At 33.8% G+C, this 25,702-nt stretch overlaps 1 protein-coding gene across 1 annotated transcript in view; it reads right to left on the bottom strand.

The window, feature by feature from the left end:
* LOC124357473 (RNA-binding protein 28) overlaps window positions 1–21,638 on the bottom strand; it is a 60,201-nt gene extending 38,563 nt beyond the window's left edge. Inside the window, exons 1-6 of the mRNA XM_046809304.1 lie at window positions 21,391–21,638; window positions 17,609–17,751; window positions 11,708–11,876; window positions 10,640–10,855; window positions 9,487–9,578; window positions 6,351–6,519 (exon numbers count right to left, since the gene is read on the bottom strand). Of these exons, the coding sequence (XP_046665260.1) occupies window positions 6,351–6,519; window positions 9,487–9,578; window positions 10,640–10,855; window positions 11,708–11,876; window positions 17,609–17,749 (787 nt within the window). The 5' untranslated portion in view covers window positions 17,750–17,751; window positions 21,391–21,638. The remainder of the gene's footprint in view (window positions 1–6,350; window positions 6,520–9,486; window positions 9,579–10,639; window positions 10,856–11,707; window positions 11,877–17,608; window positions 17,752–21,390) is intronic.
* Between the last annotated feature and the right edge of the window lie 4,064 nt (window positions 21,639–25,702).

Below are 25,702 nucleotides of genomic sequence, written 5' to 3' on the forward strand. Positions count from 1 at the left end.
AACAATACATTCCATAGTTGACAGAACAGAACCTTCCAAAGTTGACTCCAGAATACAAGCACAATTCATGTTATCTCCTACAACTGGCTCTTAAATATTTTGTGTTAGCCTTTATGCTAATGCAAGAATAGAATTACCCCATCACGACAACACAACTACAAAGTAAATAAACACAAGAAAGGCAGTGGTTTGTCACAAAGTGCTCGTTACATTACAGTCATGGACTATGAAACAACATGACATAAGGCTTCTTATACACATTGGACTATTTGGTTTCAACAATTCAAATTGTCTGACCGATCGCCAAATGTGCAGGAAAGTCGTTCAGATAAATAGATAATTGGAGAACTGATGGGATTTATAGTCGTGGTCCAACCAATGCTGTTCTGATGACGAACTGATGTGGTTGATTCAGTCGTTTGGCCGTCTGCCGTTTGTTGACTATCAACAACACTAACCTGTGTTTACACTGACAAGTAAAGTTGTGAGAGAATTTGCACAACTACTGACGCATAATGTGAACAAGATAAGCAATTTTAATCACAAGAATTGTTAAAATTCCGACAGGCATTCTGGTGTACTCAAAAACCAGGATACACCTCATATCAAACATATTATATTATTCAACAAACCAAACTCTAAGCCTGTTTATAGGGTGAACACACATTTGAGCCCGACTTCAACCCCAGACCAAGACACAAACAGAAAATAAATCAAGAAAGCCGAATATTTCTAAACTCGAGCTTAACCCGGGAACGGTCACCCTGTTAGATTTTTTCTAACATAACTAATCGTTGTATTGAAAATTTTTTTATCTACAGTCCTAGGCGATTGAGAGCCTAGGTATGTGTCCTTTACTATATAAGACGCCTTTTGCACGTGTTTTTCCAATGACTCATTCAGCCGGAGGGGTGGGGGTAAGATTGGAAGTGGGGCGCGCACGGACCCGCAGTCGGAATCTAACGCTCGACCGGATACGTACTGCCTATTGTTAAATTTTTTCTAACGGTGCGACCTTTTATGTCAGTGTATATTTCATTTTGTGTTGTTTTGAGTGCTGTTCTTTGTAATTTATTTAATTTAGTTTAGTGCAATGGCTAATAAATCGCATGAAGCCCTTATTTTGGGATGGATTGATGAAGTTGAGGAGAGTGAGCTTGACAACTGCGATTCTATGAATGAAAGTGATGCCCAGACTGAATACTCGGACCATAACACAAATACAGACCAATCAGATTGTGAAATTGTGTTACGACAAGAAGACACTGTGCAAAAGGAAATAAAACATTCACAAGCTGCAACTGCACCTTTAGCTTCGACATCAAATATTCAATATGTACAAGGGTCAGCCTATGTATTATGTAGGGAAAGATCCATACACTAAATGGTTGGTTCACAAGCCTACAAACATTCGCAATACCAAAACTACAAAGGAAAACATTATTATTACCTGGAGTCAAATCAGTGGCAAAAAACAAAGTGACTCAATTAGATTGCTGGAAAGTATTTTTTTCCAGACGAAATGATTCATCGAATACTAATTTGGACTAACAAAGAACTTCTATCAATATATTAGGACCTTCAGAGAATATTCCAATAACTAATTAATTGATACTTGGTATAAGAATACGTTTGAAAAGCTGTAAAACAAAAGGAGTCAGATGTTAGATTTTTTCTATACGCGCGACCATTTACGTAAAATATCTAGGGTGACTTCTCCCGGGTTTAAAAAAGCAAAAATATATCACCAAAATGTAGATAGGCTCAGTAACAAGTTAGAAAGGCTGAATCACTACCTTGAGCTTGCCAAATTGGATATAGTAGTGATTTCTGAGTATGGCTGTTCAAAAGACTTTCTGCCAAAAGCAATACTGAACAACTTGTGGCTGCCTACTGTAGGGAAAATCATCAAAAAGGTGGAGTAGCAATATACAAGCTTGATAATGATGCTTTCCTTATAGAACACCTGAATCAAGAGCTCGTCTGTGAAATGGCTGCTATTAAAGCAACAACTGGAAATGTAATAGGAATGTATCGACCACCTAACAATTCACTCAGTGAGGCTCTTTTACTGATTGCCACAGCACTGGATACAGTTCCAGCAGACAATAAAGGGATCTGCATTGATGGAGATCTGAATGTTGACAGTATTAAGGATACAAATGACAAACATCTACTAAATAACCTTCTCAGATCATATGACGTGCTAAGACTTGACATTCCACCAACTAGGATCACAAGCACTTCGTTTTCATCTATTGACGTTGATGTACTAACCTTGACAAGTCCTTAGTGAATGTTGAAATTGTGAGTAGCGGCTTGTCCGACCATACTGGGCAACTAACTACATTAGAGATCCTTACCAAAATTGCTACAATACCAACAACTAGACATAGAATTTTAGTGTACATAATCTTGCCACATTCAAAGACCTTATAACATGTGTAAACTGGGATAGAGTTTACTAAGCTGATAATGCCGACAAGGCATACGAAATTTTCATCAATACTTTAACAACAATTCTAGACATCTCATGCCCTTACAGAAAAACAAAACTAAAAAGGACATACAACAAGGCCAAATTGTCAAACCCAGATGTGAATCACCTCCAGAAGCAATTTATTGAAGCAAACAACAGATTCCTTCTTAATAATCAACAGACTGATAAAGTTCATGCAGTTCTCTTGAAGAAAGTATGATCTTAAATAAAAATTTGCCAGAAGTGAAGCAAGTGAAGCTTTCATATCAGAATGTACCAACAGAAGCAAAGCAATATGGCAAATAATAAATCGTGAGAGAGCTGTGCGCAAGAAGAGTGAAGAGTTTTCTTGGTAACTAGATATCTCAGGCGAAATTGTTACAGATGCCACCCAAGTTGCAGATCACTTCAATTCCTACTTCACTACTGTGGCTGAAGAAATCTTGAAAACAAATTATCCACCAAACACCATCAGGATAGATATAAACCGACAAAATCCAAAAAGTCTTCTCATTTCCTTCACTCCCACCTCTCATAAAGAAGTCAATGAAATCATAAACAAAATGAAACCATCTTTATCGGCTGGGATAGATCACATCTCTGCCAGACTATTGAAACAGTTTCAGGACGAACTGTGTCATTCTCTGGTGGACATCATCAATAAATCTCTTTTGCAAGGTGTTTTTCCTCGATAACTAAAGATATCAAAAGTTTAATCCCTTACACAAACAGGGGGAAATAGAAAAATATCAAATTTTAGACCAATTTCTCTAGTTCCAACCGTTTCAAAAATAATAGAGAAGATAGTATTAGCACGTCTTGTACAACACCTCAGTGTCAGCCATATGCTGCCCACTAGAAAACATGGGTTCATGACTGGGAAATCAACAACGACTGGTAGAGTTGGTAGAGCACATAGTTGACAACATTGAAAGGGGGAATACTATTACTACCACCTTTTTGGATTTGAGTAAAGCTTTTGATTGTATCAACCATGACCACCTCATGGAAAAGCTTGCCAACTTGGGAATCAGAAGTACACCACTTAAGTGCAAATAGTTTAAATTAAACAATCCTCCCAGGAAACAGTGTACAATGTTACTTCAGCACCATTAACCACTGCCCGAGGTGTTCCACGGGGCTCAGTTCTCGGGTCCTGTTTTATTCATTCTCTTTACCTCAGACCTTCCAATCGTATCTTGAACCCTATTGCCGGCCAATAATGTATGTAGACGACACAGCACAGCACTCCTTACCATAGGGAAAACTGCTGTTAAGCCTAGATATTTCCTCTTACGAGGGGGTACACAAAAGTAACCGGAATTGTATTGCTGACAGCCGGCAGCGTGTAGTACACATTCCTGCCGCTAGGCGTGTGTCGCGCAACCCCTTGCGAGCTCAGTGACCCAGTTCCGTTGTCGTAGTGCATTCTGTTCGTTCGTAGTGACTGTTTTCGCTAACCCTGTTTTGTTCTTGTTTCGTTTTTTTTGTCATAGCAAGTTTAAGTGAACAGCATGCAGCTGTGAAATTTTGTTTTTTACTTGGTAAAAATGCTGCAGAAACTATTTTAATGTTGAATACAGCTTACAAAGATGATGCTATGGGGAAAACTCAGGTCTACGAGTGGTTCGCTCGATTTAAAATGGCGACATGTCTATGAAGACAAACCTCGTTCTGGACGTCCATCAACCTCTCGAACGGACGAAAATGTTGAGAAAATTCGTGAACTTGTGCTCACCGACCGTCGACAGACAATTGAGGAACTATCAGAGAGTAGTGGGTTAACTTGGTGCTCGGTTCAGCGAATTTTAACAGGAGATTTAGGACTGAAAAGGGTTGCTGCCAAATTTGTTCTTCCACCACGACAACGCACCGGCACACACAGCCATCTCAGTTAGGCAGTTTTTAGCAAAAAAAACGGCATGGTTCCGCTTGCCCCACGCACCTTACTCGCCTGACCTCGCTCCATGCGACATTTTTTTATTTCCACACATGAAAAGAGGCTTGAAAAGGTCAACGATTTGACAGCGTTGAAGAGGTTAAGAAAAAAAACGAAGCTCGAGCTTGCAGCCATTTCTAAAGATGACTACAAAAAATGTTTTTGATCAATGGAAATACCGTTGGGACAAGTGTATTAGTTTGTAATGGAGATTTGTTTGAAGGAAATAAGGTCGCATTGTAAAAAAATTTTATAATATATAATTTTTATAAAATATATTCCGGTTTTTTTTTTGGGTACCCCCTCGTATATATCAGTCAGCATGGCCAAGGAATACTGTGACAATAATGACCTGGTTCTTAATGAATGCAAAACCAAACAAATTGTTTTAGGCCGACAAAAGAATGCAGTAGCAGGATCCCCTGGTCTAACATTAACTGAATCAACAAAACACCTTGCTTAATAATTGATAATTGTTTGTCATGGAATGTCCATCTTGACTCTCTATGTGCAAAATTAAGCACTGCAGTTTTCGTATTGAGACGCTTAAAGGCCACCAGCACTGCCAAAGCCACCTTAACAGCTTATTATGCACTCTTTGAAAATCATGTACACTATGGCATTGTGCTTTGGGGTGGTTCATTAAGTAGCAACCTTCAAAAAGCCCTTGTCCTACAGAAGAAGCGCTAAGAACAATGGAAGGTCTGCAACCAAGAGACTACAAAATCTACAAATACTAACAATGCCCTCAATTTACATCCTGGAAACAATCCTTCACTGTACATCACAAAATCTAAATAGAAATGACCAATTTCACAGATACCACACTAGAAATGGACTGGATTTTACCCTGCAATTGCATAGAACCGAACTATTTGCAAAAAAAACCTTCCTACGCTGGGTGCTAAGCTGTTTAACCTTCTCCCATCCACAATGAAGACAGAAGATCCAAGGTTACTGAAGAAACAACTAAAAAAGTGGCCGCTTGCTGATCAAATTTATTCTCTGGAAAAATTCAGAACACGCACCCGAGTCTTGGAACATTTGAGCTACTAACTTCACTACAATGATTGTACAACGATTCTAATTTTAAAACATTTGTATTTTACAATTAAATAGTTTTATTGTATTTTTAAATTTTATTTTATTGTAGTTATATTGTATTTTTGACACTATTGCTGTTCTCTAAGAATATGCTAATAAAAGAGTTTGTCTATTGTATATTATTATTTAAACGTACTGCTCATATAGTGCCGAGGTTCGGGACAATCACTTGGCCGACTTTAATTGTGCAATGCATTCAAACATTGTGTTTTTTTTGGGGTGGAGGAGGGGCTTTTAAACTAACCAAGATAAATTCCACTAGACTAGTGGATGCAACCTTGGATCAACTGGTATCAGATGAAGCTTGAGAACATATGTTGTTGATCTTCATTCACAATTTCACGAAGCATGTTGCTTAAAACACAATGTTTCGAGATTAATCAATTCTTGATTTAAGGGGCTGTCGAATTTTGTCTTGATTTTATAAGTTCTTGGACACGGAAAATTTGTTTTTTAAATTTGACTGATTCTTCAGGAAGATTCCCCCGATCCATTGAATTCCCAGCTTATTACCGGTTGGGTGGCCACCCTAATGATGCATTAGAATGAAAATTAAATTAATTATTATGAAATAAAATGAATTGGGCTGTGTAAATTTTTAAATTAATACATAAATAAAAGCTAACCAGCACTAAGTTTAGAGTAAAACTTTTTTGTTATTTTACTCTTTATTATGTACTGTAAATTTATCTGGAAAATACCAACAAGTTTATTCCATGTTTACAAAAGCAGTAGACACTATGCAATCACTTTTTGCAGTTAAATGCCTACATCTGAAAAAATTTTATTTTTACAAATACTAACATTGAATCTGAAAACTGTTCTCACCTAAGAAAGGCTTTCCACTAGTATGGTAAATAGCTTTAGCAGCGGCTTGCTTCTTGGCGAACTGCACAAATCCACAGCCAACAAGTGTGCCATTAGGTCGCCGCAACAGTTTTACCTCTGTTATCTCTCCAAAAGGGGTAAAATGTGCCTTCAATTTTGCTTCTGTTGCCTACAAATTTTAACAAGAATATTATATTGTGAATATAAAACAAAGTCAGCTGTGTTACAGAAATAATTAACAACATAAAAATACAAAATTTAAAAACTGCAATGATACTTTTTTATGAGAATTATTTTAAAAATATTATTAAAATTAATAATAATGCAAAAATTAATTTCAAATAGTGATATGAAATATTTAATCTCTCATTGTATGCAAGTACTATTTTAATCAAAATTGTAACTGATACCATCACAACTTAGGTCTATTCATCGAGTGTTGACAGTAGTTCCTGTTTGAAGATCTCAATAGAACAAGCCTTTATCCACATCACAGCAGTGGTGATCCCTATCAACACTTAGTGAATGGACTATAGTGTCAGAATGAATATATATATATAAAAGTGAGGGCTCTGTGGTGTAATGGTAGCCCATTCACCCGGCAAGTGAGAGATCCGAGTTCGAGTCCCGCCGAAGCAAGTACTTTTTGCGATTCAATATTTATTGAAACATATTGTGCTACCATTACTTTATTTCAAATATTGTCAAATAGAAGTCATTTGACAGGTATTTGGTCTTCCGATCATATGTTAGTTTGGTTATTTAAACACATATGTGAAAGAAACGGCCAAATACAAAATAATTGAATATTATAAAAAGTGAGGGCTCTGTGGTGTAATGGTAGCACATTCACCCGGCAAGTGAAAGATCCGGGTTCGAGTCCTGGCGGAGCAATATTTATTGAAATTATATATACTTTTATTCAATACACACACAGACATTATTACAAATTAAAATCAATGTAATGTTGTTTCAAACTAATGGGACAACTAGTAAGGTTGAATTGAGGAAAACTACAGTATAATATGGAGACCGAAATTAAATGTGCTTGTTATACTGATAAAATTTTAAATAGTCCTTCCGGTTCAGTTGGAAGAAGTAGATAGATTTTGTGACAACTGAATATTAATTTATTTTAAATCTTAAACCAAATTGAAAATGAATTAAATGTACACAGGTACAAAAACATTAGACTACATGTTTCCAATCTAAAATTGCTTTCTTAATGTTATATATTATTTTGTTTCTCACAGTAATAGATAAACGTTAAAACAGACTTGTGTAAGCATAGCATTGACACTGTTGTGTAAGCAATTTTACCCACAATGAACAAATCTTTCCAATATCTATTGGATTGAAATAGCATATGACTGAAAATTAATCTTAATTTTCAGTCGTATGCTGCAAGGCAAACACTTGCAAGTAAAAAAATCACTGAACTGGATATGTCTAATTTCATTCATTTATAAATAGGCTTGAAGGATTTTCATACTTTATAACGGAATAGTGAATTTAATTTGGAAATATTTCCAAATGAAACAAAAGTTTAAAAATAGCACACCACATTCAAGCACAAGTGAGCCACGCTCTGGATGTAATAAGTTCTTTTACAATATCTTATCTCTACTGTAGTTCAGTATTCACTATTGTAAATTAAATGGTTAGTTTGCCTAACATTTTCAAATTTGGAGGGTAAAAGTTTGCTGTATTAGTAAACAATGACACCAAAAATTAATGTCAGCAACATTTATAAAACTACAATAGTTAAACATCCTAACATGAACTAAATGTGCCCATATTTTATTACTAAGAAATTTGTCTAGTCCGATGGTGAATATTGACAAGACTATGATATATCTGCCTATGATATATGTACATATTACAGTTACTTTTAATTTGAGCAATGTTTTCCGAACACATCTGATTTTTTTTTCCTAATTCCAATCATTGTTCCACAGACAGCAAAATTTGACCAAAGGGGTAGTTGTGCGAAGCTTGCAACTGTAGAAAGGGGAATAAAGGAGTCTTGCCCGGTAGGATTCACCAAACACGTTCGGTTTGGCTTAAGACAAACGATCTGAAGGCCAGACCACAATAGTTTTCCATCAGCCCATCTGGCCAACGATCTGCTTCAAAGAACTGCCATACATGGTCAGTTCTACCTTTAGTCCAAGACTACAGTTTGAACCTTGATGTCAAACCGCAAGTGTATAGACTCCCTTAACACATTGCGGATCAACGACGTGAGGGTGACGCGGAGCGAGGCGTGGACCAAAAGCACAATGACGTGACCCTCACGCGGATGACGTGGTACGGATGACTCATTTGTTTTGAACGCTTATCGCTGTTATAAGCCTCGGAGATATTTATAGTCAGTTTTCCTGGACTGGCTTCCTATCTTATCTCTCATACTCGTCCACAAATACTCCCCTCGTTATCGGTCAATAACGTTATTATTTGCGACAAATTGTTTGTCTGAGGCGTACAGTCGTGGCGTTCTATTTTCCTTTGCCTCATGTGCGTGTACGTAAATAAAATGGGTGACAATTTACGATCATCTGAATTAGATAGACTATTATTAGAAAGTGGAAGTGATGAAAGTGATATCGATAGTGTTATTGAGGATGGAGACGGTTCTATCACGCGTATTTGTCCACGTTTTCATAATTACGCGGATACTAATGTTGACAGTGACGAGCGGGCTAGTGACCATGGTTCAGATGTTCAGACTATTTCAGACATTGTTCCTGGGACACCACCGGATGTGGAAACTCTATTTCAACATCATTTCAATATCAATAAAAACGCTCAAAGTAGTGCTTCCGAGGATATTTATGAATATACTTGAATATACTTCTAGTATAATATACTTGTCTAATATGATCTGTATAATGTTTATATAACATAAATAACAACATAAACAAACAAAACATGTATAATTAGCGAGCGCGCTAAGCAGACAGGTAGGCGTGCAAACACTGCGGGTGCTGCGTTGCAATACGGATTAATTCGTACTCTAAGGCCCGCGTGCATGCCGTTTTCACGATCCGCAATGGGTTAACACTATACTCACTGTCATGCAGTAATTATAAAAATCTTACAATCTTCCTTTATAAGTATTTAAGAAACACTTTACCTTGAATGAAAGATTTCTAATAATAAGTCTAGCCTGCTTGACGTTGACATTTTTCCTTCCATCTTGTGATTTATTAGTTTCTATTTCTTCATCTGTAAACCATTGAACATTATAATTAGGTGGCATAATTAAATTCTCTTACCTTAATTCTATGCATATTGTAAATTAAACAAATCTGAAAGAATTTCTGTTAATTTTTGTATTCACATTTTAACACTTAATCTAGATGAAAATAGGCAATGGTTTGTTATAAATACTAATATTACATTTTACTTGTAATATTCTGAATAATAGATTAGTTGCATTTGTCCATCATAAACTATTATTATTAAAGAAGACATGTGAGTACTTATAAAATAAAGCTTTTATTATATTGGAACAAAATAATCCAGTAAAATCTTCAATATTATTTTGTCGTTCCTTTGTGATGGAAATTAATATCAGAAAAGTTTAAAGACAATAAATATTGTTTATTTAGAACTCAACCAAAATGAATGCTATTTTACTTATTAAAACAAAATCTGACGTCGGGTAGAAAACAAAATAAGTAAAGATTTGAGGTATGAATATAGTTGTATCTAGCTTGAGGTGTATATAGTTCCTTTTTCATCATAAATCTTTTAATTCTTATTATTATGTCACATAAAGAATTTTCACTTTGTATGGCACATACATGATTATTTCGGTGTAGTTGATTTTATTTCATCAAGATCTTCAATGTTATTAAAGCTCCTGATTTGTTTTACACAATCTCCAAGGTAGTGATGACACTTTTAAAGTCACCCAATCATTTTCAAATAGTGTTACCATCAAAAGTAAAACAATTGTTTCAAAACTCTTAATTCAAAAATTATGGTAATAGCTTTTGCATGCTTTGAGTATACACCTAATTTAAAAAAAACTGAAATTACTATTAATAAAACATATATGTTCAGTGGAATAAGAAGTATTAACTTACTCGCACAAGGTAAACAAAAAATATACAAGGTTAGAGGTAGACAAAAATGTATTGAAGGTGTAAAGAAACTCATCTCTTTAATTTCATTTATAAGTATTTGAACAATACATTTAAATAAACGTATAATCAGATAATATATTCATAAAAATATTTTCTAAAACTAAATTAAAATTACAAATTTTATATTAATCTGACCTGAATCTTTTGGTTCTTGTTTGATTTCAGAAGTATCAAGGTAATCCTCAACTTGGTCTGTTGCAGGTTCTTGTTTTATTTCACTTTTGTCAAAATCATCCTTCACATCATCCTCTTTTTCTGAATCTTCTCTATAACAGCTGTCTTGGCTATTTTGTTTTGAGGATTCGTTGTACCTGTCTTGAGCCACTGCCCTTTCAATATAAATTGGTCGGCCTGTGTGAACCAATGCGTTTTATACAATATATTATACATGAATCTATCAACATAATTAAAACACTGGGATGAAGAGTGGAGACTTGGGGATGTGACAGAGGCATAAGTGAAGAGGAAATATATGGGGTTAGGTTGTCACAAAAGGTTAAGTTTTTGACATGTTACATGTAAAAACATAATCAGATATGCAAATCCAAAAGCACAAATATGAACTGAGTTATCATACTGGTTTAAAAATATGATTAGATATTGTTATGCTGAATTTTCTTTTACATTAATAAAACAAGTTGTACTAATGTGCCAGCCTAAAAAGAAGTACTGCATCCTAAGGAACTTACTTCATGAATTATTATTTCCATTGATTTGTTTTGTTTAATTTCATGCAGCCTCAATTTAGTTTATTTTTATATGGTATATAACTGTATAATTTATAACAATTAATCCAAGATTGGAACTTAATCCAATTTTGCGGAATAATCTTAAAATTTTATATATATTTATTTTACACAGTTTTTACAAGTAACATTTTTTAAGGGATACAGTTAGACATCTTTATACCAGACTTATAGTAAAGAAGAAGAAGAATGAAGGAAGGAGGGGGGGGGGGTTCTTGTAGTAGGAAGGTGAAGAAGTCTTGTAGTATTGATCTATCAAGATGTATTTGTAAATCTTTCATTTTAATTTAATATATGTTTCAAATGATTTAGAAGTCCAAAAAATCATAGTTAATAACTAGAAGTGAGTTATCTAGAACTTTGTGGTTTATTCAACTTTGTGACAATAAAAAAGTTACTAATGTTAACATCAGTGTTAGTTATGACTGGATATGATTGTTGTGAATACTATAAATACCTAAGAATTGTTTCCCATTAAGTTGTTCTACTGCCTTGTCAGCATTCAACCTTGAAGTGAACTCTACAAAGCCACAGCCAACCAACTTTTTATCTGGCCTCCGCAACAACTGGATATCTTTAATGTTTCCAAAGGCTTTGAAGTGTTTGTGTACATCATTTTCAGTGCACTGCAACAAATATAAATTTGCAAAATGAAAAAGAAATCTGTTTGTATTTTATAATAAATATCTTCATAGAACTACAGTTCTTAAAAAAATGAATGACAAAATTATAGTTGTTATAACAGGTAGACCAATTTACTATTGACTCTACACAGTGACATATTCAGCATAAATAATAAATTCAGTTGAATTAAAATAGTAAATCAAACAAAAATAAATGAAAAATTAACAAAAGTAAATTTTAAATAGTTAAGAAAAACATGTATCCAAAATAAAAAGAATCAATAAAAAAAAAAATTAATATACGAAAACTGAATGGAAAATACAATAAATACGATCAAGCTGGGATATAATTTAGAACAATCGCAATCGTGACATGTATATGAATGGTCATAATAGTCCTCCAAAAAACTGAAAATAACATGGAACTGGCATGTCATTAGTTAAACCAGTAATTAATAGTCAACCAAGTCTTGATCAGTCCCATGTAGTTATGCACACAGTCAAAATTATCTAAATTAATTAGTTTACCAAACCAAGTTTGAAATCATATAAAAATAATATATCAGTAATAATTGACAGATGTTAATACAAAGGTATATTAAGCATTTGGATTTTTATAGGTAAGGCTTGATACTAGCCTATCAGGAACAGTTTTTCCATCAGAAGCTGTTACATTCAGTAGTTAATATATATATATATATATATATAATCGGTTTCACAGCGTATGTGGTCGCCTTCCGATTCCCAACTTCCACTCTTTCCTATCATTCCAATCACCAGGTCCCAAGTTCCGTTCCGACATTGCCTTCGATATCCCCTGCTTCCATGTTTCTCTAGGGCGCCCCCTCTTTCGTCGTTCTGTTGGTAGCCATTCCATAAGAATTTTTGGCAGACGTTCCTCATCCATTCGGTTTACATGGCCGAACCATATTAACCATATCAGTAGTTAATAAGAGTGAAAAAGGTCACATATGCAGCTTTTATGTGGCGGGCTAAAAGCGTAAAAAAGCACAGTGGCAAAGAAGCTTTAGAGACATGCATGTGGAAGTATCAGGGAAGCAACAAGTTCCTGTCCAACTGAGGCACTCAATGGTGTACTGGATGTAAATCTCTAGTCATGAGATGAAGAGGGCATATGAATTAATTGCAATATAACTTTTGAGTAGAAATGTGATTAAAGCCTACTTTCTCGGAAGGACATACAGCATAAATAATAGTCCAGGAGCTAACAACCAATTTGCACTGAACACACAACCTGGTTTTTCTTGAAAAATTTTACCAATTTTATCAATTTCTTCTTTCTTAGGATAAATTTCTCTATAAATCTCAAGAAATACCAGCTTTATGCTTATACAGTATTGACTGTCGGCTCCTAGATTACAAAAGGAATTTCCAGATGCTGAAATGAAAACGTGCCTGAGAACATGATAAAGAAATATTCATTTGATCAATAAAACAATGTCTCCATAGAGATTAGAGATGAAAAGCATACAAAGGAAGCCAACCTCTCAAAATGGGTCCTGAAGTTTTATAATGACAGCTCAAGCCTGGATCCAAGAGCAGTTGCAAGCAAATGGACCAAGAGTCTTGGCAATCGAAATCTTATCTAGAATAAAACGAGCTGAATATTTATTACTATCAGACATTCAGTCTGGGAATGTCCTATCTAAAAGAACTGACAAAGAGGAACAAAGTGGCTTCTTTGAACCACCATCAGGTATGGGTGTACTAGCGAGAGATGCGCTGGTCCAAACTGGATTCCAAAATTTCTTATACAAATTCCGTTTCATTTTAACGGGCCTCTCATCATATTAAGATCAACACATTTCTTTAGTGGTTTAAATGATCTGAGGTAACATGTTGAGAAGCAGGGAATGTTATAATTTATGTGAGTTATTCTTTGGCATGTTATATAGATGTTGGGGCTTGTATTGGAATTACAAAAATATTTAGAGAAAATTTAAATTTTCATATAGGTTATCTGTTCCTTTGTATGTTCTTTAGTAGCAAATTTTAATTTACTTAAACTGGTAATGACTTTTGAAGAGATCAAATTTTTTTAGAGATTTAGAGTGATCTAGTTTCACAGGGGATTTTTCAGTTTTTGTGATTTTTAATATTCGACTGATGATAAAGGAATGGAAATGACAAGAAATAATGTAAAACTATACAAAAAAATCAGTAACACTACGTTTCAAGATCTGCAATCTGATCTCTTCTTCAGGTAAATAACTAACCTAACACATAATTAAAATATAGGTTAAAATAAACAAATTATACCAGAGCATTGTGACAACCATAAGTCAGGAATCACAACTACCATGTTGTGTGTCAGCGTCACTAAAGCATGCACTTAATAAAAACTAAACACAACACTAATTATAAAAACTGAACTACAGAATACAGATCACATTAGGTCTGCATCAGCCGAACAACCACCTACGACTGACCAAAGGCCAATAGTAAATGGCAATCGTCATGACAGAAAGAGGATGGTGGGGAAAAAAGGAGGGAACGGGAGTGGGCCATTTTATTATTGGTTCATTTCAGGTGAATTTCTTAAAACCAACCATAATGTGACTCTGCATTAGTTTATTACAAATATCTAATCTGATTGATAATTTTGGTTTCTTTTTAGTTCATTTTTCAGAATTGGCAACCAAAGCGGCCTAATCTCACCTGATGGTTGGTCTGCCAAATTAATGTACGATGCCTCCATTAATTTTCTTTTAAAATAATGAGAATCCAGATGTATTATGCTGGCTTCCTCTCAATTCATACAATGGCCTTCGGACCAACAACGATGTGTCATTTTTTTATCTTCCCATTAGCCCCTTTCTCGTGTTTTCTTTGTGTTCTTAATCCTTACGTTTAATGGTCTATTTGTCTTGTACTATGTATTGTAACTACATTTCATACTGTAAATACAGTTTTTGGAATCCTGTGTACCATCGTTTGGTTTCATTTTTACGAGACTTTGTCTAAGAGTATTTTGTGTTTTAAACATGATTCTAATGTTATACTTTCTACATAATCTTCTAATTTTATCCAATAATACTGGCACATAAGGGATTAACATAAGGGTAAATTTATATTTGTTTTATTTAATGGTTGAGTCAGGAATTATTCTTCTGGTTTGTTTGCACTTATTTATAATTGATTGAGACTATCCATTGCGTCTAAGATCTGATTCAACTTTCTGAATCAGGTTTCTGAAATTCCTCTTTTAATCCATCTTTATATGAGCATAAGCTCCTTGCTCTTTCAAATAACGAGTAGGCACAGATTCTTTGACAGATTTCTGATGGTTTGATTGATAATTTAAATATTGTCCTGAGTGTGTTTTCTTTCGAAAAACAGTAGTCTTAAGTATTTTTTTAATAAACATATCCAAAAAAGGAAGCTTATTTTGAACTTCCATTTCCATTGCAAGGCGGAACATCCAACATCCAAATCCCAAGGAGTGACATGTTTTTTGCTTATACAATTTAAAAACTGAACTTAATTTTTGTTTTATTTCTTATTAGTTGTATAATCAATCCTAAGTAGGTATTAAATTATATAATGCTTACTCAGTCATATAGTTTAATTAATTTAATTTAATAAAATTACAATTCAGAGTTTTATTACATTTTTGCAATGCTTTATTGGTCTAATAAAATTGTTTGTTTAACATTTAAATTTATTATAAATTATTTTTATGAATATTCATAAAGGAATTTGATGAATAATGCAAGAATAAGTCTTAAAAATTTGTTCTTAATTATACAAAACTATACTTCTCAAAATAATATATAGTAACAAAACTAAGCAGATTTTGATTTATGAAGTTTGAATACATTATGATACTAACAAAGTCCAATAGTTAATAATTATCCGTGTTTTAGTAATTGATTGTATGGCAATATTGTTCTATAAGCAAGAAGCAATGAAAAATGTTAAAACAATGTTGCGCAATAGACAGACTGACAGCCACTTTGCAACGGCCTTGATTATAGATTCACTCAGAAGGGTCTATAATCAAGGGCAACGGCCAGTAACAGTTGCTAACAGTTGCTGAAATACACATTGTCCCAATCTGTTATCAATTGGCAGAATAACTTGGAATGCATTGCTGCCAAACAACTACAATTTCCATCTCTATTAAATAAGTTAAATCAAAGAGAAAATATATTCATAAGAATATAGACATAGTCATAAATGACGAATTTCTCATGAACCATTTTTATTAACTTTGTGAAGCGGTTTTAATTACGGCAGACTTTAATGATAACAGTATATATACTGTTTTTATATTTGTTTTAATCTTTTTATGAATACACTGTTTATTGCAACGTTTACATCTGTTTTAATTCGAACACAGAAATTCGAAGTAATAATAAATTATGTTTAATTTATTAACATATAGAGATCAATAATATGTATTATTTAACAAGATAGAAGTATGCCACACACTTGTCGCATAACATATAACAGGTTTTGCGGAGGTTGCATGCATAATTTTAAGTATTTAGTTGGTTTTATTCTCAAGATCTCCTATAGACATGTAGCCAGACAATCATACTCCCTGGCAAATAAAAGAGAAATTTTGTCAGCCTTCTGAGCGATAGGCATAATGAAGTTTAGCAAAAATCTATGGTTGGATATGCATCATCATAGAACTCATTCTTGTCTAAGTAGAAAAGAAGTTTCGTCCAAAATTTAAAATCTACCAATAAAATCTTTCTCGAGATATCTTGCCACATGATACATTCACATTTTTGTCCATTAGGTTAGGTTTCATAGAAATGTTTAAATAATAAAAGTTCAATTGAGGTATGGAGAGTGCTAGAACACAAGAGTGCGTTGAAATCAAATGCAGTCACCAACATCCACAAGTCACATTGACTTTCCATTCTACTATTTTTTTTATTTTTATTTTTTCAATAAAAGTCTACACACAAAGTCATCAAAGGATTATCTATGTTTTAGGGTTGTTAGGCAACATAAGTTATTGTTACAAATTAAAATCTCATATAATTGTACCAAATTTGTTTACTAATTTATTTATTTAGCTATTTTCTTGTTACTATCATAGTTCCCTATAAGATCAATAAAAAAATATTTACAAAACTCACCAAAACCTAATGGAGTGACATGCACCATCATTGATCTCGGTGTTGACTGTACAGTAATGAAGCTTTGTGCAACATTTCAAGTCTATGGGTAAGTTCGTTTTTGAGATATTGTGCGGACGTACGGACAGACAAGACAGTAATGACATTTTTAAGCCTCTCAAGAAATAGGCTTTACTGGCTCTCAGCTAATAAATAAGCAAACCTAACTTTACCATAAATTTCTAATTTTGTATGTACATACAAACCACCTATTAACTTCTGACCAAATCATGTTATTCACAAGGCACTGTATACAGAATAGTAGTTGATGCTGTAGTGACCACAGAATGCTCCTACATAAACTGTCAAATTGCAGCTGAAAAACAAAGATAACAAGAAGCACAGTACATAGATCTGACCACAAAATGATATTTCCAGTATTTTAAAAGCGTGATTGTGATCTTCACTCCCTAAAACCATATATAGTTTTGTCAGGAGGATGAACAGAATACGTTTATAGCAATACAATTATTATTGGCCATTATGGCTATTAACTTCACTGATACCATTAGAAGAATTAAAATACCAAGATTGTTTCACTAAAAAAAAATAATGTAGATTTATAAAAAGTTACTTCACCTTATAAGGAAGATTCCTCACAATTAAACGACCTCTTCTAGAGCTTGGTTTGAATTCTTTTTTTCCTGCTTTGTTATGTTTTTGTTTTTTCTTCTGACTGTTTGATAATTGCATTTTCTTCACCTTAGCCATTGCCGTCATATCTGGGAAAATATAAAGACAATTAATAAAATAACCCATCTTACGATCTCAGTTCAAAATAGGTACTGAAATTTAACTATACCAGCCCCAACACGACTATATCTGTATTTATTCAGGACATATCCATTAACACAGTTTAAACTGTGCAAGACATTTAAAAACAACTTCAGTGTAAGATATTTATAGTAAGTATACAGCATATTCATACTTATTTCATTGAAAAAATACAAACTATCTTCCTACCATTATGTTATTGTGCAAACATTACTTTATTAACACTATAATCCAAGTTTTTCTATTCGTACGGCATAGAAACATTAACTTCTAAAAGCTGCCTATCAAGAGAGCCAAAATTTTCCTTAAATTTTGTTGTGTTGACAAATTTTCAGCGGTGTGAACACGAAAACTTAAATCCTAGTCATGACCATAACTGCGTGAGCCTAAGAACTAAGGTATATGTATAAGACAATATTGAAACAAAAATGTAGACAGACACATACTCAAGTGTAACAGTTGGGTTAAATCAAACTGACAACTTAGGAAGTGTATTAAAATCACTACATAGGTCAGACAATACTGTAATATTAGATTAACGTGCTGAATCTGGAAATTCTGAGCAATTATGGATTAACTTAAATTTCTTTCACATTTTAGTATAATGCTCAGGCAGTGCTAAGAAAGTAAGAAAATTAAATGTTGGAAAGTCATTGTTGAGCAATAACGTTGAGTAATCCACATCCCACCCCACTTTGTATCTCTTCCAACCTGAAGAGGGGTTGAGGGGCACATATGATCTGAGCTTGATTTTTAGACACTATCTCAAGGGATAGTTTTCTTTTTCTGCCGGCAGTGTAGGGTGACATTGGTGCCACGAATGTTCAGACAAATTTATGATCTATACTTCTCCACAACGAGATTATCTTATTTGGGACGAGAAAATACCAATCAAAATGTTTCTTGACCATCAGCACGGGTTTTTGTGATGCCTTGGACATTAGCCTATCTATAGGTATAGTTATAGATTCAACATCACAGGTTTAATTTTAATCTGTCTCATATTTCAGTGATAACGCATAGACTCTGATCAGTCTTGTCAACCAGTAATGTCAACAATGGCTTTCTGACACTTATTTTCATGTTTCTTACTTTCTAAGGATTGCCTGACTTTCATACCAGAATATGAAAGAAATTGAAGTTGATCCAATAATTGCCGGAAATGTATCACCATGTTTAAAAATCAGTTTGCAAACTACTACTTCTCCTGACTATATCTTTTCTAAACCCAGAAAATCTAAATACATATAAATGTCAAAAATTAGTGTTAAACACATTTAAGGGTACTTTGGGATTATACCGACCACACCCAGACATGAATCGTTATTTGACATTTTGCTTCTACTGATTACTAGATTAGCGTAAAACAATATTTCGTCAATATAAAACAGGAATTGTCTTATCGCAAACCCCTCCCCATCCTCAGACAGAGGTCAAAGTCGAGCGGTCTAGTAGATAACGTGATTGCAGAGTCGCGTCGCTTTGTTGTACTTCCGTGTTTTACCTCTACATTTCTCCAAACACAAAAATTCAACAAAAACAAACATTACCAAACTAAAACTAAACTCTTTATTGAAAAAACACTCCAAACTTGTTTTTATTCTTGATCACATTCCGCCACCCAAAATGCGAGTGCCTCCGGCCATCAGCGCGGGCTTCGCCAGCACCTTCGGTGCTGCCCCGAGCTGATGTCAACGAAAGAAAAACATCCCTCGAGATAGTACCTATCAGTAAAATATCAAATTCTAGAGGGGCTGATCAGAAATATAAATTGAATTGTAATGGAAAGGCAATTATGTACCTTGCAAATCATGTGATGCCGCGCGGCCTGCCGTAATCGGGATTCTCGAGAAAGATAAGATAACAGCGACAACAATACCGATCACAATACCTGGAAATGCTTGTAAGTTTGTAATTTTGTAATTACAGAGTTGTTTTTTCGTTCTATAAATTTATATTTTTGTGTTCTTCATACTGGTGTGGTCGGTATAATCCCAAAGTACCCATTTAAGTCAAGTTTCACAAAGTGAAAATTTAGCAATCAAATAACTTGAAACCAACACCAACATTAAACTGGAATCAAAGACTACCATAGACCTACAATAATGTAATTTTAACCAAAAACTTATTTAAACATATCTTACAACTATAAGAGTCAAGGAAACAGGATGTTCCAGATATTTGTATTTGCTCAATGATATAAGAAATCGGTACTTTCTGATTAAACAGAGGCCTCCTATTCCAAAGCACGCTGCGGCTGATGTCGTTAGGTGATTTAGGTTTACTAACCTAACCTAACCTAACTTAACTTAACCTAATCTAACCATTAGTATTTATTGTTTAACTGCCCACCCGAAGTTCTAAATCCCGTTTATTATCAGTGGCGGCCTCCGTTTAATCAGAAAGTACCAAGAAATCTGCTACTCTATGTATTATAAAAGTTAATAATATTATTGTATTGAGGGAACTAAAAAACTTATCTATTATAAATAGGCATACCTGTTATTGAGGAGACTTTAATAAGCTGCCTACACTTGTAATTCGATTGCTGTTACACACATGCTCAGACCTACACTATGGCAGATACCTTCCGCCTACCATGATGTGAGATTATTCTAGTTCACTAAGTACATCTGCATCTGCAGTGAAAGCGTATAGCACATGTAGGCTATAATACAGATAGGGTAGGGTACGATAAGGGGACCCGGTTGTTTATATCAAAATTGGCAACCGATATTACTTCTATCGATATAATCAATCGATACTAATTAATTATTTTGAACACTTAACTTAAATAATCTATATCAACAGCAGTAAACACTTTCAAATAATAAACGTAAGTTAATATTTCAATTTTACGTAACATTTGATTATTAAAAATGGCAGTCAATTTTAGAAAACTACAAGACATTGCTTTGAAAGATGATAAGACATGTTTTTCGTGGCTTCAACATGTAGGACTCATACCGAAAAACCCATTAAGTGAAATTTGTGGGAAAGAAACAAATGTAACTAACTGTGAGAGGGGCAAATATGGTCGTCTTCAGTTTTCCTAATTTCGGTTATAATAATTTGTTTGATCCCCACAGAAATGAATGGCATCAACATTCAATTGTATTTGTTTATATTAAATTCACATTTTAATTTAAAACATATGTTGGTTATTGCGGACTATAGATACGTTTTTATCGATTGATAGTCTAGGATTTTGAGATGCGTATATTAGGTATTGATGATTACATTCTTCGATATAAAAAACCGGGGTCCGCTTATCGTACTCTACCCTATAGATAAACAGATTGTATAGCCTAGTTTAACACAATGACTGAAGTAGGAACAGCTTTGTCAATATAGAACTACAGTGAATGCATAAAGCACTTTCCATTTCAAACCATAAAATATCGAGATCTAGCAGTAAACTTGTAGGCCTGGCCTACCTCGTATTAAATTGAATTTTCATAATTTTAAAACATTACTTTCTAAAACATTATACCATCTAAAGTAAAATGACTTGCCAACGATTATGGTTAAATTATCCTACTGCAAAATTAACAAAAAGGTAAGACATATTTATAATCTGTATTCACCTTATTGACCAATAGATTGAAAAATATTGTTGGCAGCAACACTTCTCACACTCCAATCACATGTACAGAACAACAAAAACAAGCTACTTTTACGTAATATTTTGTTCACTATAGGATAAAAATAGGCATACACCACACAAAATAATCAAATTATGAATTTGTGTGTTATATTTGCATTGAATACCTCATGTAGTCAGTGCACCAAATACATAACCTAAAAGGCCAAAGCGTCGAAAACAAAACCATATGGCAACGGGAATCGGGAATAATGGAATTGGAATTGGAACGGATCATATCTACATAGAGAAAAAAGTAAATTTTGAATTTAGCAACATATTTTTTTACAAGTGTTTATTGGTTGAAGTGAATAAAATGTAGCGCTTGCAAGGAGTGAGATTTGTCTAAGCAACTGCTAAGATTTGTGTGATAAAATGGACTAGCTCTAACTAATCCTAGTTGTTTCGAAAGTCTTAGTTAAAGAGGTAAGGTTGTCGCTCTATAACCTAGAAGTCACAGGTTCATTTCGATGGAAGGTCAATAAATATTTGTAAGAGTGTTTGAACCATTTTCCTGTAAAAACGTTTGGTATGCTCAATTGAAATAATATTGGCGTAGAAATAACCCACCTCCAAAGAAGAAACTTCTAGCCTTTAAGGTTAGCGACCGCAAAGAAAATGTTACCTCTGGTACAGGGCATACTAGCTATTGTTGATAACCTCCCGATATGACTGCGATTTTACAGTTACGTTAGCAGAAATAGTATTCTGTGCGTCGGAGAATAACAAAGTGTAAAGAATAGACGACTCCACAAATTTTGGAATCATTTGAAAACGTGTTGTGGAGTTGCCTTATGTTGAAACCCTTGGTTTCGAAAGGCCTCGTCCAAAACATAAATCATTTGGAAAAGTATTGTTTTATCAACATATAGTACTACTTAAAAAATGTTCCAAGAATCTTCAAAGTGTAAAGAGTCAGATTTTAAGCGAATTTTTTGAATTTTCAGCTGCAGATTTCTAAAATGGATATATGTGTTGGTGCTCTTTCACCGAAGAAGCAAATGGAAATTTTCTTGATATTTGTTGGGGATTCTGGCATCCAGCAAGAAATGACTGAAGATGTGGTCGGTTTGCATGCTAAACTGTGAAATATGTAATGAATAAAATAATTTACAGGACTTATAACTGGATCCATTTCCTATCAACGGTCCAGAAAGTAAATAAGGCAATACATTCTTTGGCAACAACGTATGTCTACTTTGTTAGGAGCGTTGGAATGCACATATGTGGAAATTATGAAACCTCAAATCCATAACGATTAATATGTAAATAAAAAGGATTTGGCCAGTGTTAACGTAGAGTCCACGTGCGATGCCAATGAAAAGTTTGAAAGTGTGAGTACTGAGTGGTCAGACTCTTATTTATTCACTTTGTTTCTGAAGAAGAGCTAACTAAGCAATAGGTACTAACCGCTAGTGACTAGATTTTATTCATTTCACTCTTTAACGTACTAATGATGTACATTTTACACAGAACTTATGAAATATAATTATTTGAGATATATACACATATTCACAAAATTGGCCTATCAGTTTCACACTTGATCATATATAGGTATATAAAAATAACTGTTGATAAAAACAAAATAATAACATAATTAGTACAAATAAAATTTGAGAAAGTCATAACATGATATATTTTACCCATTTCATCTAAAACAAACTTGCTGCAGCCTTGCTTTCAGTTTTCTGTCAAATGTACTTTGTCCAGTGTTGAAATTAGAAACAATAGCTAGGCACAAATTCTAACGTGTCGAGTTTCTTAGCGGAGCTCAACACAAATTATAACAATGTATCGACTCCAAGTTCGTCGTGGATGTGTCTGTAACTTATAAAAAACAGAGGATTTTGCATAAATCTTGGTAAATATTGACTTTACCAACTATCACTCAGGTTTAAAATATTCTTCTTTTAATTAATTATAAGGGCAATTTTAAATGAGACGTGGTTTTTGTATTTAACGGAAACATATTGTTAACTGCTTTTCTTCTTTCAGATATGGAAAGAAAGATTGTCCAATAACAACGTAGAACAAGAGTCCAAATAACCGACTAGGAGTGAAAAATTACAAACTTTATCTGTCTATTTATAAACATTGTACGGTTGTATTTCATGTCCGAATTCTCCAAATTCGGCACAAAGTTTTCTCCAGTAAATCCAAACCTTAAGTCCATTATTCAACACAATTTGACTCAAATCTGTCTTTTGGTATTGAAACACTTAACATACGGTACTGATGTTACAGGTTCATATTAATGTCATGTTCTGGTTTCTCTTCTGGTCTTATGTAACCAGAGGGGTCGAAGTCGTTATAAGAGTGCTACGAAACAAGTACTAGATTGGATCACTTATTATTGGACGGATATATTAAGTAATTTTTACGAGTTTAAAATGTATAGTACCCGTAAATATTTGCCCGTTTAACCAGGCATCTAATATTATATTTATTGTCTTACTTATGGCTTTGTTGCCTAATAGCGTTAAGGTTTAAATTGTTGCCAATGCTTTATCATATTACATAACAAATACTGGCCATACTGTAGGTTATAATGTAATGAAATTAACTGACACTTTTGTATGGTCTTAAAAAGTAATTCACTTATTTGGCGGCATTCATTGCAGTTTAGCTAATATTTAGCCGTAAACTGAGGTTTAGTTGAAATTGGTTGATATCGATTCCCTGAATTCAGTGAAGTAGAACACTCGATATGCGAAGAAACTTTTCAATATTTATCTGTGTGTTGCTGTGCGCAAGTATGATTATCTGTGATTGAGTACACGCATTGAGGACCTTCACTAGAGAGTCAAAAAAAAAAAAAAAAAAAAAAAAAAAACATCAGATTTGCCTATACTTTAATCTGTCTATACTTAGTAGAGTATTTACATGTATGTCCGAATTTTACCAAATTTTGTATTTTATATTACATATTGTATTTTAAATGTGAATCATATTTTCATTGTTTACAACGTTTTGACCCAAAGGAGTAAGGTTATTTTTAATTAATAGTTATTACGTAAAGGCGCTTATTAGAAATGTATATAGTTAATCTGTAAATTAATCTCAAAATTAAGGCTCAATTATATTCAAATCACGGGTGTACTGATGCCGGAATGCCGTTCTGGTAGTGTTTTACTGGAAGAAACGTATTTATGGGTAAATTTTGATCCAGAAACTGTAAACTGGCAGTAGATATTATTGCGTACGTTTTAGTTGATACTTAACTTAATTCAAAATTTGTCATTTCAAGTTTTGGCGAATTTTATGAAGAACGAACCAAAAAGAAATTGGGTTTGAATTAATGTTTTGCGCCACCGCAGACTAGTCATCTACGCAGCGTTGTGACACGACCTTATTCTTATTTTGTTATGGTCTGTCGTCTGTATGTCATTGTTAACATTACAAGACACTAACCTCTATATCAGTTCCGAGTTGTTAGAACTATTTTAGTCCATTTTTAATGCCACTATAAAAGTAGATGCATAGTTTGTGTAAATTAGTGATTGGTTCTTCTTGAATTTTGTTGAAATAAAAGCATTTAAGTAAATCTTCTTTTCTTTTTCTCTTAACGTTACATCATTAAACGTTACGCTAGCGCTTGTTCAGTAACTAACACTATCTGAGTTATTTAATTAATACAATTGTATTGAGTGTATTTTTAAATAAGTTATTTATTCAAGCGATGTGCTTAAAAGAAAACAACGTAAGTTAATATTTTATTCCAATTTTATTAGAATTACAATGGAATGTATCTCATAAACATAGAAAACCGTAGAATATTTTTAAAAAGGAGAAAGAAGTAGTCAAAAAAGTAGATCATTCATGTCCTTCAACCTCAATCTTCACTCCTGATAACTAAAATATACCGTACAGACAAAATGTTGCAAAATTCCGTTTGTTGTGGTAGGTCTATCTAAAGAGACTACATAATCTGAAACCGAAGATTCGTAGGCAGTCTTATAGATGACTCTTACACTTGACATGAACCAATCTCATCATCTCAAGATTCAAGAAAAGTGGGAACAGAAAAAAGGACGTTTCCTTGGTTGGATAGTTGGAACGGGAATCTTGGTCGTAAGATTTGAAAGGCAGTTGTCTAACTCGGAACTTTCAAACAAGAGCGCAATTTCGTAAGTTCCACGCAATGACAACCAAATCGACATTTATAACAGCCTACTTGATAAAAACACAGATCTTGCAACGAATACTTTGCCGTTGTCGTAAAATATGCGGCTTGGAGATATAAGCACTTTAAAACA

This window comes from Homalodisca vitripennis, chromosome 3, assembly GCF_021130785.1.
Source record: "Homalodisca vitripennis isolate AUS2020 chromosome 3, UT_GWSS_2.1, whole genome shotgun sequence".
In the NCBI taxonomy this organism is placed as follows: Eukaryota; Metazoa; Arthropoda; class Insecta; order Hemiptera; family Cicadellidae; genus Homalodisca; species Homalodisca vitripennis.